This window comes from Penicillium concentricum (genome assembly GCF_028827145.1).
Source record: "Penicillium concentricum strain IBT 3081 chromosome Unknown utg000003l_segment0_segment0, whole genome shotgun sequence".
NCBI lineage: Eukaryota > Fungi > Ascomycota > Eurotiomycetes > Eurotiales > Aspergillaceae > Penicillium > Penicillium concentricum.
The window spans coordinates 895,227-911,953 of NW_026622756.1; the positions used below are offsets into that span (position 1 = coordinate 895,227).

At 45.4% G+C, this 16,727-nt stretch overlaps 4 protein-coding genes across 4 annotated transcripts; 3 read left to right on the forward strand and 1 right to left on the reverse strand.

Moving 5' to 3' along the window:
• Window positions 1-11,959: 11,959 nt before the first annotated feature.
• On the reverse strand, window positions 11,960-12,579 carry N7517_008180 (uncharacterized protein; the record flags this gene model as incomplete). The annotated part of the gene is made up of 2 exons (XM_056725910.1): window positions 11,960-12,456; window positions 12,507-12,579. 2 exons carry the CDS (start codon window positions 12,577-12,579, stop codon window positions 11,960-11,962), a joined length of 570 nt encoding a protein of 189 aa, XP_056576761.1.
• A 450-nt stretch (window positions 12,580-13,029) lies between these two features.
• On the forward strand, window positions 13,030-13,374 carry N7517_008181 (uncharacterized protein; the record flags this gene model as incomplete). Its single annotated transcript, XM_056725911.1, has 1 exon — window positions 13,030-13,374. The coding sequence occupies one exon, from the start codon at window positions 13,030-13,032 to the stop codon at window positions 13,372-13,374; it is 345 nt and encodes a 114-aa protein (XP_056576762.1).
• Window positions 13,375-13,903: 529 nt separating this feature from the next.
• On the forward strand, window positions 13,904-14,687 carry N7517_008182 (uncharacterized protein; the record flags this gene model as incomplete). Its single annotated transcript, XM_056725912.1, has 2 exons — window positions 13,904-14,146; window positions 14,202-14,687. 2 exons carry the CDS (start codon window positions 13,904-13,906, stop codon window positions 14,685-14,687), a joined length of 729 nt encoding a protein of 242 aa, XP_056576763.1.
• Window positions 14,688-15,650: 963 nt separating this feature from the next.
• On the forward strand, window positions 15,651-16,213 carry N7517_008183 (uncharacterized protein; the record flags this gene model as incomplete). Its single annotated transcript, XM_056725913.1, has 2 exons — window positions 15,651-15,767; window positions 15,818-16,213. The coding sequence occupies 2 exons, from the start codon at window positions 15,651-15,653 to the stop codon at window positions 16,211-16,213; spliced, it is 513 nt and encodes a 170-aa protein (XP_056576764.1).
• Window positions 16,214-16,727: the final 514 nt, after the last annotated feature.

Consider the following 16,727-nt stretch of genomic DNA (forward strand, 5'->3'; position numbering starts at 1 on the left):
GTGTCTCAGCCTGTTAGTATATCCCACCCGTTGGGAAAACGGTCGATTTCCGAGGGGTATTTGTCACCTTATTTTTAAACGTTGGACCTAGTGAAAATTCGGTTGTAGTCTAGTCATAGGTATAAATCTCTTCTCTAATCTCCGACGCTCCGGCTAGAGTACGGTCTTTCACCCCTGTCCTATGTGTAAACTTGAAGTCGTTCGGGAATAATAAATATTAAGTAATAAATAATAAAAGCGAACTTAAGGGGGCCTAATAAACTTGGGGGAAGTATAGGCCCTACCTAACTAACGGACTTCCTAAGGTCACTATAATTCCCTTTCTACATTCTTTCTATCTCTGTTTTCTTTTTCCTTTTTCCTTCCTTCTCTTGGGGTCCGCTCGAAGGCTTGGAGACCTCTGTTAGTGGCCGTGGATGAATTTACTAATACTGTATATCTCTGAGGGTACTAGGCGGTACTGAGCCAGGTAATCATTGCTAGACTGTTTGGGTACTTGTTTCAATCTGAACCTTTAAAAGGAGCCCATTCCCCTATTGTGTTTATAGGACTAAATCATCATCCCTCGTTCCTTAAACCTCTGCTTGACCTACTTCAAGCAACATAATAATGGGTGTCTAGACGCCTCCGCCTAACGGTAGTTTGTAGAGATACTCAGACCGAATGTCTTAATTGTTTTCATCGGGTTCACCTAAGCCGAGCAATGTTCACGACCTGTCTAGATTAGTTGCTGGCTCCATTAGCGAGGATTGCCATTACCAGCAGACCGACGTTTAATCCGATGACGAAGGCAAGGGAACTTCAATGGATGAATGTAGTGATGAAGAAGATACTCATCGGGCGATAAAACATGAAAGTGCGGCCGAGCATGGACATAGATATGTAAAGCCTCCGAACCCTGGGCACTCTAGAGGCTCGAAATCGACAATCATCGATTGTATAGCAGAGTGAGTGTCCTAAACCGTCCTACGGGACTATCCGTGATTCTGCGTGCTAATAGCTTGTTTCTGTTAGATTGGATGTGCGAATGCAGTGAGTACTTGTGCTTAGAGACGACCCTAGGATTCCCACGCTAATACGCATCAGATCTATTAAAGACTCACTCATGAGCTAGGACCTGTGGAACAAAGTAATGCAGCAAAAAGTGGGATACATTATAGATAGTATTGACACGGCGAGGAAAGAAGTGGCTGCCTTGAAAGAAAAGGTTAGGATGTTATAGAAGGGCGATGGCAAGAATAGTGTAGTTGAGGATCGAAAGGACGTAAGACGGGCCCTATCGTTATTTAGCAATCATGTAGAACGTAACTCGAAGCCTTTGGAAATTACCCTAATAGAGAAAATTACTTAATAGCCCGTTTATCTATTGTCTATCCGTTATTTGTATCTAGTCTTATTTATCGACGACGTGGTATTAGGCAATTCGCGTGAGGATTACGTGCTGCCTTTAGGTAAGTTCCGCGCTAAAACCGCGTCGCTTGTGAGAGCTAAGTTTATTCGCATCGAGACGATAAGTTCTATGGTATATTTGAGAACGGTTGTAGTCCTATTAGAGGACTAATGATCTCGAATCCACTGTAAGACTTTTTATTTTTTTTTTTTTTGACCTTTAAAGATAGGTCTAGACGGCAGGAAAGCTTTAGGATTAGTCCGGGGGAAGCTTAGTCGCTTCCGGTTCGGATCGCGATTACCATTCCCTATATCCCCGATAGGTGTCCCGATCCACGCACGGTAGACTCGCATAATCTTATTATCGACCCTATATTTTCGCGTTTATTATTAAATCACGTACCAGGAGGGAATTGACCCCACTTATCCCGCGTCGCTCTACTAATATTTGCTAATAGCCTTGATAAAACTGATTTGTAGATCCGTAAAGGCCGCCTCGCTTGAACTGCCTATTACGGGATCTAGTATATCGATTGAAAACGAATCATAGGTCACTATTTTTGACGAGTATATCCCGGCTATAAATTTTCCCTGATGTACTGTTGCTAGATTGGCCGAAGATGCCCGCTCTTGTCCGATCTATATCACCTAAATTTGTGACTTTGGCTTCCGTACCCTAGATAGGGATAAAACCGAGCTATGGATAGCCCGAGATCTATCTTTTCTCTAGCTCAAGCCGTATTAGGTCGTGATCTCTAACCTCTTTATTCCGGCTGGCGGAATAAGCTCCCTTCGTAGCTGATTTCGCCACTATTAAGATATCTATATTAAGGGAGAACATACGACTGACTACGTCTACTCTACTCCTAGTCGTAAGAAGTAGTTAATACGGCAATAATCAATATCTCCTACGCGGCTCGTGCCGAGATTTATATATTAGTCCTTGTCTAGGTGGTGGGACTGGATATTGGAATAATTAGCGTAATTAGCTAGTGCAATAATTCGTGGTTCGTAGCTGCTGGTAAGGCCTAAAGGCTAGATAAATAACGTGAGGTCAACGTGATAGCGGTATATCAAGGGTATCGTGACTTATGGACTATGCGCTATGCACGCTATATGAGGAAAGAAAGCTTGCGATCCGTGCCGATATAGGTCGTGCCGCGGCCCGATTCTAATCGGATATTTTAGCGCGCGGCTAAGCGCTAGACTAAATCTGGCTTAAATTACCAGCCACCGTATTACGGAGGAATGCGTGCTATACCATGCGTTAATCCAATTAAATCCCGTAGATATCATTCGTTCCCCTAGTGCCATTGCATCCTTACGTCTATAAATAAGTCACCTATGGGTATCATCTAAGGAAATGTAGGTTATATATAATAATCTCTCGATAATAGGCTATCAGATTATTATTTCTCTATTATAGCGGGGAAAAAACGCATAAAAGAAAAGGACAAGGTCTAAGGAGTGTGGAAGGCAATCAAGGTGTCGCCCGACCGTGGATGCGAGATAAAAATATATATGCGAACGGGATCTGTAAATCACCGCTAGCCCTCTTTAGGAATTACCCCTAGCCACGCCAAGTCTACGCCTAACTATCCACAAAAGGCTAATCGAAGTGATCACCGAGCTCCGCGTACAAGGGCCGTAGAAGGGTCAGAGCCGTAAGAAAATAGAAACTGAATACACACCTATATTGATTTCCCTTTGCCCTAAGGGCATTGCGCCGATGTTAGGGTTTTTCCGGTAGCTATAGTTTATTCGCGCCACTCGACTTCTACGGCATGATCTATCTAACTTTGGATCTTATAACCAGATTCACGATATTCCCTGAGTCCTTTATTTATAAGACAGGCACCTGTGAAGCCGCATATATTATATTGCACACTATCCTAAAGCTACGTATATATCCATTTTATGTTAGCTAGATGAATAAGCCCGTAAGATCACTATGACAGCATGGCTTTCTCTGTGAGGCGACCCATCTCCCTCTCCACACCACGCCTATCTTTAGAAGGGCGATGTGTATTGGTTGGCTTGTTGGTTGGCTTGTTGGTTGGCTTATTGGTTGGCTTAGGCCAGCGTTTGTTGATTGCTCAACGGAAGGGTACTCGGTAGTGAATAACCTAGAAGCGAGTTGGTATCAAGCATTCTAAGGTGCCTATTCTGGGCTTGCCAGTTCCCTTGAAACATATTAGAAGGAGGCAGGGTCGCGGCCAGGCGTTTGTTTTTCTCTGCTTCTACTCTGCTAGAAAGTTTGGTCTGCGCAATCATGAAATCGGCGCTCGTCTGCATCAGCCAAGGCAATAAGTCATCACTCGCCATGCCACTGAACTGCGCGGTCTCTAGTTGCTGTTTCAAATTCTATATTTGCATCTTAAGTGTCTGGACCCTGACTAGAGACTGATCTTTTTCGTTGCCTAGCTGGCGGATCTTCGCTGCGGCTTGGGCGTTGTCGGCCTCTAGTCGCTGGATAGAAAGCGTTGACTCGTCCCGGTCTCTATCAGCGTCTTTAAAAACCTGTAAGCATGGTCGATAAACAATCTTCCAGTGTTTTTGTTTCTGAGTCTTAGCTATCGGCGAGGGAGACTAGATTCCGCATTAGGTCTGAGTATACTTATATTCACGGGACGGTGATGGCAGGACATACCAGCAGTGGCTATAGGTGTGTGCCTTGAGTGCCGGACAGAAGGATAGTATTAGGTCTAGTGATAGTAGTCCGCCGAGCGCGTTTAGGGACAATATTTGACTCGGGAATGCCCTAGCTAGCTCTAGCGGGGGCTTGGGCTGCCGATCTGCGGGAAGGTATGTTGATCGTTAAGCCTCTGAAAGTGGTTACTTAGAGGCTTTCATAAGAAGAAACGGTTTTTTGCTCTAGACTTACCGGTTCGGGGGGGCAACACGAGCTTTTAAATGTCTCCGGTGGTACTAGCTAGGATCTAGACCACGGTGAAATAAGTAGATTCACCACCGATTTATGTAGACCGCAATATTGTGAGGTTGCCACATTAGGGAGAAAATCCGTTTATCGGCCTGACAAGAGACGATAGGCCCGTAATAAACGGTTATCCCTGTAGTATTATGGATATGGTTATATTCCGGTGGCCGGCTATTAACCATTTTGTTCTCCGGTTTTGCTCCCTGCTTTCCGTTTACCATCAATTAACCGTTAGGCTCCTCAACGGTTGTGATGTTCCGTCACTAGTGATCCTGCGGTTGGACTGAGCGTTGTACGAGATAGAGCACTCTACATGCTAGTGGGTAGCCCTCATAAACATCCTCAATAAACAGGTCACTGGAATACTAACCCTATGCTCATTCCAACTAACTAAGTTTTGCCTAGCCCGTGTAATTTCGCCCCCGTATCCGGCTCTCGCTATCCGTTTATTTGCCTTGACCTATCCCGCGTTTTGTAGACCATTTAGTTAGCGCGGGGGATAGAGTCCTATTAATAACTAAAAGAATAGTGGTAACTTGGTCTTCTAAATTAGATTGATCGCGACCTTATAGATTTATTCGGCCCAGAAACGGTAACCATACTCTAGCTCGCACTCGTCGCGGCTAACTACTAGAGAAGGTCTATAGTATGATATATAACGTAAGTATTGATAGCAAGACAGAGTATGTGGACCGCGCGCTAATTTATACTCAAGACGTTAAATCGTAAAATCATTTTAGAGATCATTCGAGGAGGCCGAACAATATTGCCTCTAATACGTGGAGGCTAATAGGGTACTCCACCTTCAGAGTCGATCGCGATTTAATAGTGCCGCCACTTAACCAGAAATCGAAAATATATTGTGGACTACCGGTAAATTAATCCTATGGCATAATTTCCACTAATCCGTGATTAGGAGGCGTATGCCAGGGTACGGTACGCATTTGGCCTGGACTGACTGGCATGCCAAGATTCTGTCCTATGTGACACTGGCTCGGTTGGCTTTTCCTAGGCGGCGCCTTTGGATCTTCCCCTTCTGTTTTCTCTCTTCACCCTTTTCTCAGATTTAGGGCCGTAATCTTCCCTCCAGGCAGAGAGTCTATCCTTATAAGGTTCGGCGCCGAAGTTCTAATTTGTAATAAATATCCTCGGGAGGCCCTTCTAGGATAGGGCGCCTTAAGAACTAACGGGTGTCAATAAAATTGGCGTGGCTCGTCCTAGTCTGTTATTGTTGATGTGTAGACCTGGTAGGTTTTCTTAAGCGATTCAAAGTTTGGCCGGTTATATTACAGAGGGTTAAACCTAGAGGCAGTTTCTATACTCGTGCAACCGCATATGGCCAGAAATAAGCCCATACGGCCCGTTGAAAACCCGTAGAAAGGGATGTCTATTGGGGAAGGCTCTAGTTAGAGGATGGCTATGGTTATAAAGCTATATATGCTAATGAAACATCCTTTTTTGATATAGAATAGTCGAACTACTGCTTGCTTTAAGCTGCCTACTGTTGACGACTTGGTCCTTATCTTTTCTATGGATTCCTCGGTAGGTTTATAGGATTACTTAGAAGCCCATCTAACCTGAGAATAGGAGTATCTTCGTATCCTTGCCAGGTTAGACACTCGGGCCGTCCGGGCAGAAAGAGCCCAGGCCAAGCTCGAACAAGCACTGGGTGATATGCAGGCTACCCTTAAACACGCAATTGAGGATAGGGACCATATATCCAGGTTGGCGGATATCTTCTATGAACTCACTTAGAAGATGGGAGGCGTGATAGATTATCTTTTGAAGGAGCGCGGTGCTAAGGAACCCGGTCATGAGCCGGAGTTAATATATATAATGCTTGATATATTGTTAAAGCAGTTAGAAATAAAGGAGTTAAATACTAGCGGTAGAAATGTCGGTGACTCGGAAATTGATGGCACAAAGGCCGTAGAATAGGGCAGCTAACTCGATGCTAAATAATGATATAAATGTGTATGGTTCCTGTTTTATATGTGTTGATGTCCGTTTGCTAACTTAACCGAGGCTGTGAGAAGTAAGCCTCACGTCGCTAACGGTTATATATACTTAGGATCTGCTTTAACCTTTTGCTATTAATAGTATTAGCAGAATTCTAATCGGGTTCGTTTCTAAATATATACATCCCTATTTAGATACACACCGTCACTTCCTTACTTCATAGTACTTTTTTAAAAAAGCCACGGAGCCATTTTAATTTGAGACGATATGGATTTTCGTCTTGCCTAGAAGCTGACGCGAGAGCTTTAGCTTATTCTGGGGGAAGATCCTCCTAAGCCTACTAAAACTAGTCCACGAACTAAGTCCGCTTCTAATACCCTTTAGGCTGCATTTAAATAGGACCGCGTTTAGCGGTCTACAGCTCCATCACTAGAGTTGCTGCCTGGTGATAGATCCTAGAAAGTACACACACGTATAGGCAACTTCGAGTTTGGTATACACTCTAGCAAGATTGAATATACATTTATGCTAAATAGATATAGGCGAGTTCTATTCCGGGGAAGGTAGTAGGGCTAGCGCTATTAATAGGCTACCTAATAAGCTTGGTCGTTGCCGTGTAGGGGAAAATCTGGTTAAAAGGATAACATAGGAGGCAGTAAGGAAGAGGATATTATTTTAATCATGGTTAAGCGGTGATAGCTATTATTAGGCCGAACGGTTTGGATAAGGCCTACTTATTTACTAATAATTGGCTAAGATCTCAATATAACGATCTCTGGCATTCCTAGCTGCACGAAGAGTACGTTATATATATCCTTTATTAAGAGATTTCTGCCTCTATCTTGCCGCCTATGAAAACTTATTATAGGTTATATAATAGGATAGAGGCGCTAATAGAAGTCATTCGGTTCTACTAATGCCGTAGGATATAACAGTTAGCTAACGATGTGCTAATGGATCGTAGTTATAGTTATGTTGCTAAATTAGTGTGGTTCTCTCAACTTGATTGGCTTAGGCGTGAAGTAAATACATCCATCGTTGGGCACACTTCCTGGCCCTAGAGGAATGACGTCTGCATTCTATATATAGTATATAACTTACTGCTTTTGATAGTCTTAATGTAGGTGAATTGCCGATAAGAAGCTCTTGGAACGTCTTAAGGCATATTGCTCTATTTCTCCTTGAATCTTTCGACACGGTATTTCGGCAATAAATTCTATTCTCTTCGACCTATATACACTCTAAACGGTGAGTGGGATCGCTAATAATTTGACCGAACATTGATTGTATATGGTCAGAGCTCTAGTCTATGTTTGCAGCGATGAAAAGAGTATATGCTATAGATGTAATGATGACCGCGATTCAACTTAAAGTGAGATTTTTAAAGCAGAGTAAGTGGCTAAAAGGTGTATATATTTAGTTATATAAGAATTTTGCATTTATTAAGTACTTCGGGGGCATAGTAGAGCCTTATATGCGACTAGTTCAGATAGTCCAAGCACCTTTCTAAAAGAGGTGTAGAGCCTTCACGGCTATTAGTGAATGTTATAAATAATGGTAGCTCCTAGGGTGCGCTAGATGACTCCTAGGAACTCTTATTTAGCCTCTAGGAGCCTAAATGCTCCCGGGAGCACAACCATCTGCCCTGGGAGTCAGTAATTAGCGTCGCGTGCCATACAGCTAATATAGACTTACGTATTATAATTGTAGGTAAGAGAAAATGATTACTATATATACTTAACTAGATCTTCATAATGGTTTGACTTTCTACCGCTATAACCATTACATTTCAGATTTGCCTGAATCCTTCTCCCCCATATATATTCTGCGCTTAAGATATCAGACTCTTAGTGGCTTTGGGACCCCTTAGCTATCTATCAAATAGGGCCCCTTAGGGAGGATAAGTCCTACTATGGCATTACCTAGAAAGGAAATGCCTATAAGCTCACTGTGAAGAAAGAGACCCTAAAAGAAGGTCGGCATAAGCTAAACAACCTTGCACGGAGCCTATTCGATCTTTCTACACTTAACTCTCAGCTGGATGGCATTGTCTTCTTTTTCCTCTATAAGAGGTGGCATTAAGAACGTTAACAGAACGATATCAAACAGCGGTGGTTTAACGCAGCCGTGCGTAACTAAGTCCACGCGTAGATATCTCCGCGCCATCTTTTCTCGCTATCTATAGCTAAAGAGGTTGATAATATAGAAGAGGAATTAGCCGGAATTTCCTCTAAGCCATATACGCTCTCTCCTCCGATATAGAATATTGACGAGATTACCTTCCCGGGACTTCCTACCCCTATATGGTTAGAGGTATCTCAGCCTCCTAGTCGTGAAGTCACATTAGATATGCTTACAATAGATCGGGTGCCCTAGGATATTTCACCGAATGATCCAGCCATCCTATCCATCAATAATAAGCACGGTGGACTACACTATATCCAGATTCACAGCTTCGACCAAGGGTCCTGTCCAGATGGCGAGGTGTGTCCGATCTGCTTTGAGGAAGACAGCGATAATCCCGTCATTCTGCAATGCGATGCATATAAGGAGGTGGTTCATTTAGGGTGCATAGACGGCTGGCTTGCCCATCGGTTGCCCGGGAATAATACCTCTTACCTAACACAGTACGTAACTCATCACCCTTTATTCCCGTGGTCGGTTCACTAATTACGGATACAGTCGATGCCACGGGTCTTTCAGCGCCCTCCTTTCCTCTTCGGTGGCTAGGGTTATCACTAGCGAGTCGACTACCGAAATGCCTCTCAAAGTCATACACACAGGAGCAGAAGGCTCGGATATTCCAATAGTACCCTCGCAGCTTCGATCGCCTCGGCTTACCCGGCGTTCAGATCGTTTCCCGGTCTCTATCCCCTCAAGCTCATCCGTTACTCGTCGATCTACTCGACAGAGACGGGTTCCCGATCGCTTCCGGCCGTAGGAGTAGATTTCAGATAAACAAGAGGTGGCTAATAAATGCACGAGACCATTTTATTCGATATTACGGGATTCACCCGGGGCGATACGCACTATCGTTTCTAAGTAAAGACAAACAGTACCTTAGCTCATTCTAATTCTAGGATGTATAAACATTGAACCCGTACATTTTTGCGGGGCAGGGCCGGTTTCTACCGCGACGACCGTTTGTGTAACAGCAACTTTCAACGCTTGATCACTGACGTCGTTGAACACCCGTACAACAGCCCATGCTCGGCTTTGATGGGTTAGCATCAATCTAGTTCCATAGGGTGGCAGCCATCTCTGCGGCTCCATTAATATTAAATAGGATAGATGCCTCAACCACTCCGCAACATTTCCCTCTACTCAGGGTTCCTGGCACCGCTAAATCAAAGCTATCCCCTCGCACTCGACACGCTCCTAAGATGGATTCCATTCAGCGTCAGCCATCTAGACCTCCTACTATATGGTGTGACGGAACACCCGATTAGGACACTAAAAAAAACAACCCATCTATCTACACCGTCTTCCAGGCCCTAGTCCGACCCAGCGGTAACTACTTCTGCTCCGGCTCATCCTGAACCAGCGTAGCTAAAGGATCAAGACCAAGCTTAGAATATTCAGCCGGTTTTCTAAAACCCATGGCTGACGTATAAGGCGATCGTGGTGATTTCCCAAGGACAGTCCGTCTTCTTAGCCCGGCATAGAAATAACAAAAGTGGCTCTGGTCAATATCCACCTTCTGAAGCAGCAGTTTTCGTCTGTCAAGCCACTATTAGAAACCAGGAGTTAATTTTCTCATCCTAGCTTTCTAGGTCTGCTGGGGTGCTACTATTAGGAGGATCAGGTATTTTTGGTCTGGGAGTCAGTAGAGCTCTTAGTGAGTCAGATCCTCGCATCGAGGTGCACTATTACTGAGGGTGAGGTTGCCGCAATTGTTCGGCCGGTAAGTGCTAGTCTTAGCGCCCAATATAAGAAAGTGGTGCTCATACCTGATAGGTCCTCGAAGGAATTCAATATCTACGCGGTCGCGGAAGAGCCCTCGCCGCCTTAAGTGCCGACACCATGTTGCTCACGGAGCCCGGCGGAGTCAGGATCGGTGAGTAGGGAAACTAAGCACACCTAGTGGGCCACATAAGCATAGTTTACTAACGGTGATCAATGTTATAGTAGGAGTGGAGCATAGCTGCTAAATAGATGCAGCCGAGATAGACGCGGCAACTCTGAAGCTATTCGCTTTGGCTGAGGTTGTAAAAAGGCTGATCATAAAGAATCCTCCACACTATCCATGGAGTGCCGAGGCCAAAGGTCTGCCTAAGGAGCTGAAAAGCTGCAGTTCACCGGATGAGCTTTTACGCGTAAGTCTTAACCGCCTAGCCAACCCCACTATATACTGACCAATCAGAGTAAACTCTTCGAGCAATTAGGGGATAAGGGCGAACTAAAGATGCTGGTGAACGCGGCTAATAAGACTGCTTATCACAACCTCGAGTTATTTAAGCGTATATAAGCGCGTTATGTTGGGCAAGGTGTTGGCCTCCCGAATATATTGATAGGCAAGGAAAGTGATCGGGTATTGGCTCTTATATGCGCCAGGTAAAACGACCAACATTGCTCGCCTTGCTTGACCTTTGAGCACTAGTACACGAAGAAAGCCTTTACTATTCGGGCTAATTTCTGGTGTTGGTGTGGGTGGATAGAAACATCGGTAGTGTCCCGAGTGCACATTGGGTTGGCACTGCAACATATGCCACGGATTCAGGGATATGTGAAGCCAAGGATATATCATATTTGTATATATATATATATAGCACGCTTGAATGTTTCACCTATGAACCTCATGTCACGGCCATCCACAGTGCAGGCAAGCCCTTCGTGCCCACACTCTCCCTTCAAAGTTATTAGTTATTAGAAATAAACATCGGCAAATTTACAGCTAAAAACGCGTCATTCGTATTGCCATAAACGCGGTGCCATTGAAGCAAAATGATATTTCCTATTACGGGGGTTCAACTTAAGACCCACTCAGAAGCCCCATTGGCCGGAGCCCAGCTCACGATAAGATAGTCGCCGGGGCTCTTCGGTGGGACGTACTGTGACTAATTTCCTCTCAAGAGGATTCTCCCATGAGTAGAGACCTCTTTTGAGAGGCCTCATATTCTCGGCCTTCCAAGCGGCCCTCACTCTTGAAACGAGCTATCTGAAATAGTCTGTTGTCAACGTCCTTTTATGTTACCACTTTCAGGATACTTTACATAGCTCTATCATAGTGACAAAAGCAGTCTCTCATCCCAGTACAACTCCTAACACAAACACGTGACACAGCAACATGAACACACGCTGAAGCTTTGACTCTCCTTCGCAACTTTTTTCTGTGATCGAAAGGCCCACCAAATAGGCTAGATGTGAAAGGCCCCAATAACGTGTTCGCTGTCGTTAGCCTACAACATGGCATTCATCAGCAAACAGCTCTTATACGTAGATGCATAACGCCCGCCCACACAGCAACCGCAATATGACAGATCAAGACGAGCCGTCGCGTATCGGAGCCGGCGTTCCTAGCACTGTGCTGTCTATTTCACCACCAGATTTATCTTGTCTGTCTCCATACGATTGTGACATGCTCCCCTCCTGCGCCTGATGAACCTGCAATACCTGCATAGCTTTGGCGATCCCCCCTGTGACACAAACCAGCTCGTTTTCCAGGTGACTTGCTCAAGATGAATTGCACTCGAGCTCATACTGAAGCTGACGGACTTTGGCTTGTAATTCGCGGTTTTGGCCGGAAGACTCCTCCAGATGGATACGCGTGAGGTCAAGCTCGTCGCTCATTTCATGGTTGGCGCATTCCAATTCGCGGATTTTGGCCGTGAATGATCCGCTGTCCTTCTCATCGCTACGGGCGGGTCGCGTCTTGCATATATTTTCAGCGCTGTGTAGGCCCCGAGGCGCTTGGTGGATCAAAATGCTTACCTCTTCTCTAGGGAGGTGGTTCCGTTTTGATTGGGCAATATGTAGCGTCTGCGGAGTAACCGCCTCAAGCGACCGGCCTAATTCTTCGCAAATGGACCGGTACAGGCCCACACTTCCACTGCCCAAGTTCGACTGCAATAGGCTCTTTTTGGATTCCGTTATCGACCAAGCGTATCCATCCCCGCCTGATGGCTGTAGACGGACTTGGCTGGGAGCGACGACAAGGTCAAGTCGGTCAACTGAGGCGCGTTAATTCGTCTCATCAGACGGAGGGAATATAGCCACCTACGTATATGGGCTGCCAATGCCTCACGGCACTGTTGTCTGAAGAACGCACGCTTCTCATTGCTGCTAAGGACCATGATTGCTTTTAGACTGTCAAGCAAGCCGCAAGCCCCTCTATATATTCTGCCCATGCGTTAAACATCTTATTCAAGGCGTTGAGGATTGAACGTTTGACGGAAATCATGTTGTCGTTCAAGCATTAATATCCCAGTCGGGCCGGCCGGTAACCGAAGATCAAAAACGTTGAAACTTCAACAGGACCTCAAGATTAATCAATTGAGTACAGGGGGAGAGAGGCAAGTCTGGAGGCAGTACAATCAACTTTCTCGGCCGCCCAAGTATGGTCCTGCCATCGACCACTAATTTCTCATTCTATTCCCTCTGAACTCACTAAATGAGGGACGAGACTGTTGTCCAGGATTTATGAGACGGTGCACTTTCTAGTGATAGTAATGACAAGGGAGACGATATATAGCCAGATTTCCCCCAGTCAAAGCATCATATCCCCTCCCACGTTGTCTTGGATAATGGGTAATATCTCTCGTCGGTCAACGCGCCGCTTGCTAGATACATCTGACACCATGCCTTTGCTTGACTATTGTTTCAACATGCAACCGTCGCCAAAGAACAAGGCTGCCAACAGCCCTGAACCTCCCTTGAAGCGATCACAAACTACACTTCGACTGCGGCTTCAGCAGAGATGCTTGAGACCAGAGACGTGGTGGAAATCTCTCACGGCGTTTGGTCCCCTTAATGAGGGCTTAGAACAAAAGCTGCAACATGAGAGAGCCGTTGCCCAGGAGGAAGTTCGACAGGAGTGGATGCAACGTCTCCGGCCCAAACCTCACCGACAATGCCCACCGGCAAAATGAGGGAAAGGATACAGAAGGGGCTAGCAAGAGAAACAATGCCCCGAGAGGCCGAGCCTTCAATTAGCAAAATTCAGAAATTGATTTAGTGACCTGAATAAACCGGGTTGTTGCAATATTTATTTTTCAACAACCATCAATGCAATTTAAAGACAGTAGAAAACTTTAATTTACATGTACATACCGTACCGTTTGAGCTATGAACAGCCCTCACCTGAATGGCTTTCGTGTTCCTAGGAACTAAACACCAGATCGAAGCTAAGGCTTTTCAAGCCCCTAGCACAAATCTGCTACTGCATCAACTGAAAGGCAAACCACACACGTCATTGCAAGATACGGGCTGTGCGTAGAGTTTGCAGCCATTAGTTGGGGATTAAGATGAGTAATTGCGTTGAATTAGGGCCCCGTGGCTCCTAGGAGTCGTCATTACTGCGCCATCTGTAATAATATAAAAACATTCAGGTTCCCTCAACTATGTACCTTTATGCAGTGAAATTTCTTGTTTCTTTTGAACGACCCTATCAGCCAGTCCATGCGATTGGGGGTTTTTACAATGGCCCTTCCCTCATCTATACTGCCCTTCGATGGCCCTGCTGTAATGCAATGCTTTTTTGGTGAATTTGATGATGTCAAGAGTGTGATAAAGGAGACAATGGCCACTTTGGCCGTTGATCCCATAATCCAGGCTCGATGTACAATATACATACCATCTCCCGTCTCCGCCTTTCTCTGGCATCGATTTTTGACCACCAGGGCCTCTTATGAAGCTACAGACGTATGAAATATCCCTCCTGATATAATTCATATTTCCTGCTAACAGGACGTTCAAGGAGAATTTTGGGTCGACTTATCGCAGGCTTGCAGATGAAAAGAGTGTAACAGTGAAGGACCTCGGTAAAGCCAAAATTGCTTTCTTCGCGACCCATGAGATGTGCTTGATCACCTACAAATCTTTATACTACCCTTTCAGTTCTACCTCAAACACAAAGAACACCTTTGTCTGTGGTCCTTTGAGAGAGCGCTGGCAAGTTGATGAGCTTGAAACCCTCAGAGACCGTGGATGGACTGTCCATTACTATGCCGCCGCTGGTCGATTACTTGATGATACTTCAAACAAGCTGGAAGCGGAAAAGCTTCTTGGAAACGACTACCATGACCGTCCCTTCCTTGAGAAGTGCACTGTAATTGAGTTCAACGCCGAGGAGGAAGACGACGTTGTGGAGGACGACGAAGACGCGCTGATATCTACCTACACAACGCTGAGTGTGAAAGATGATGCAGGAATTGAAGTAGATTTACTCGCACTTTGTTTTTAATTATGGCATCGTTATCTGAATCAAGAGTCATTTATGCGGGGTCGCAAAATGCTAATAGAGTTCGAAAAGCTTAGTACCATGCATTTATCCCTTCTACGCAAAGTATCTCTAGAGAATTGTAACTACATTCAAATTGGAAGACGGTTTATTGTTTCTGTTGTCAAAAGGCTCTAATGAACTATACATTAAGCAGATACAAACTATAGTTGCGATCAATACGGTCTCATCGTCCCCAATATGGTGGGCGCTGGTGAAGTTCTTGAACCTCAAATGGAGGCATCAGCGGTTATATCTGAGAAATCACCTACCGAATCGTGGATCCCTGGAGGATGGTAGGGTGGGGGTACTGGCGAAAGCTAAGCCCAGTGAGACACAGCTGTATCGGAAACAGTACTACAATACTACACTACACAGATAATAGTAACCTCTATAGGTCATTCCAAACGAGAAATATAGAGGTACAGTAGCAGGTATGTGTAGGGCTTAGGGCATGCATAGCGTTTAGGTTGCCTGGCATAGCTCAAATTTTGAAGTTTCAGGAGGGTACAAATTCATATTGGTAGGTGGAGGCGGTTCTTATATGAAAGGAAGGCATTGCATTTTTGAGGGCGCCAGCAAACGCCGTTTATTCTAGAAGTGGTCTAGATTTCAACGGGTAGGTACTATAGGCACCCGTTAATGAATTTCACCAGCCGATGTAACTGTTTTGTGTAGGTCGCACAAACGAACGCATCAGATGCAAACGCGTTTTCTTTTATAGTGTGAATGTTATTTGCAAAAGGAAGCCTGCCTCATTATTAGGTTTGAACGGTGTTTACGGGGACTGAACTAAGTCTTGGACGGCGGACAACCGCACATAATTGAGAGATTGATAATCAATCCTATACAACGAGAGGAGCAGGGCTATAAAGAGATGTTGATTTCCCGACATAGATAGTAGCGTCTTTACTAACACGACCAACAATGGAGGGTCCCAGCAAATTGCCTGAAATGGAAGACGGACATGGAGAGGTACCACCGAGCGCACAAGCAAGTTCGGCCGAGAATACCTCGGTGTCTGGCTATGAAGTCTCGCAGCCGGTAAGATGGACATATGGCCATAGAGGACCCCGCTGACCAATCACACGCAGAATCACGACACCATGAGGAATAATCTGGCCGTGGAGCCCTTCCAACCCGTCCTTGAGATATTGAAACAGCTTGAAGAAGAAGACACCGAGCTTGCATTTCAGGCTGCACGCCTGGTGGGGTACTACCGGTGTTTGTGGGAGTCTTGCTTTTCCAAACACACAGATGGCAAGCAGCTTGAAGAAGCAAACGAAAAGCTGCGGGCCGGAAATATTCAGCTATGCAACGAAGGAAGCCACTTGAAGCTTCGCCAAGATGAGCAGGTAGCTCGCTTGCATTCCATTGAAAATGCATTGGATGAAGTTCGGGGAAATCTTATTGGTGTACTCAAAGTTTGGAACGATCGATCGGCCGGTGACTTGGCCATTTTACCAGGAGATGGGTTTCCCAGACATTAGTCTTTGCTGTTGAACTTGAACACATCAAAGCCGTTTCGGAGCTGTATCACCACAATGTTGCAATTTCGGTGTGCGACGATAGCAAGCCTGTGATAGCCCACCAATGAAGCCCTTGACCCTATGTCCCTAGAATTCGTTGCCTACCACGTGGGTTGAACAAGCCAAATGCTCGCCGACTGGACTTCCAGCACTCCGTACCGCGTAAAACGATATGACCATCCAGACCATGAGGATGAGTAGTTGGAGCTGTCAAAGTTAGAAAGAGCAGCAAATAATGATCTTTGCCACCGAGAGGGTGAGGATTCACCTCCAGCGATAGCAGCCAACAGGACAGAGCAACCCCCAAGACTGCAATTAGAAGAAGAACAGCTGCCACTCCAACTGTGCAATACAAAGCGCAACGCAGTTGCGTTCGAGTCCTGACATGGGCCATTGTATACCCGTCCACCCACCAAAAAAGAGAACCCAAGCCCAGGTGATCCAAAAAGAGAAGGAAGAGTACGACGACTCGCAG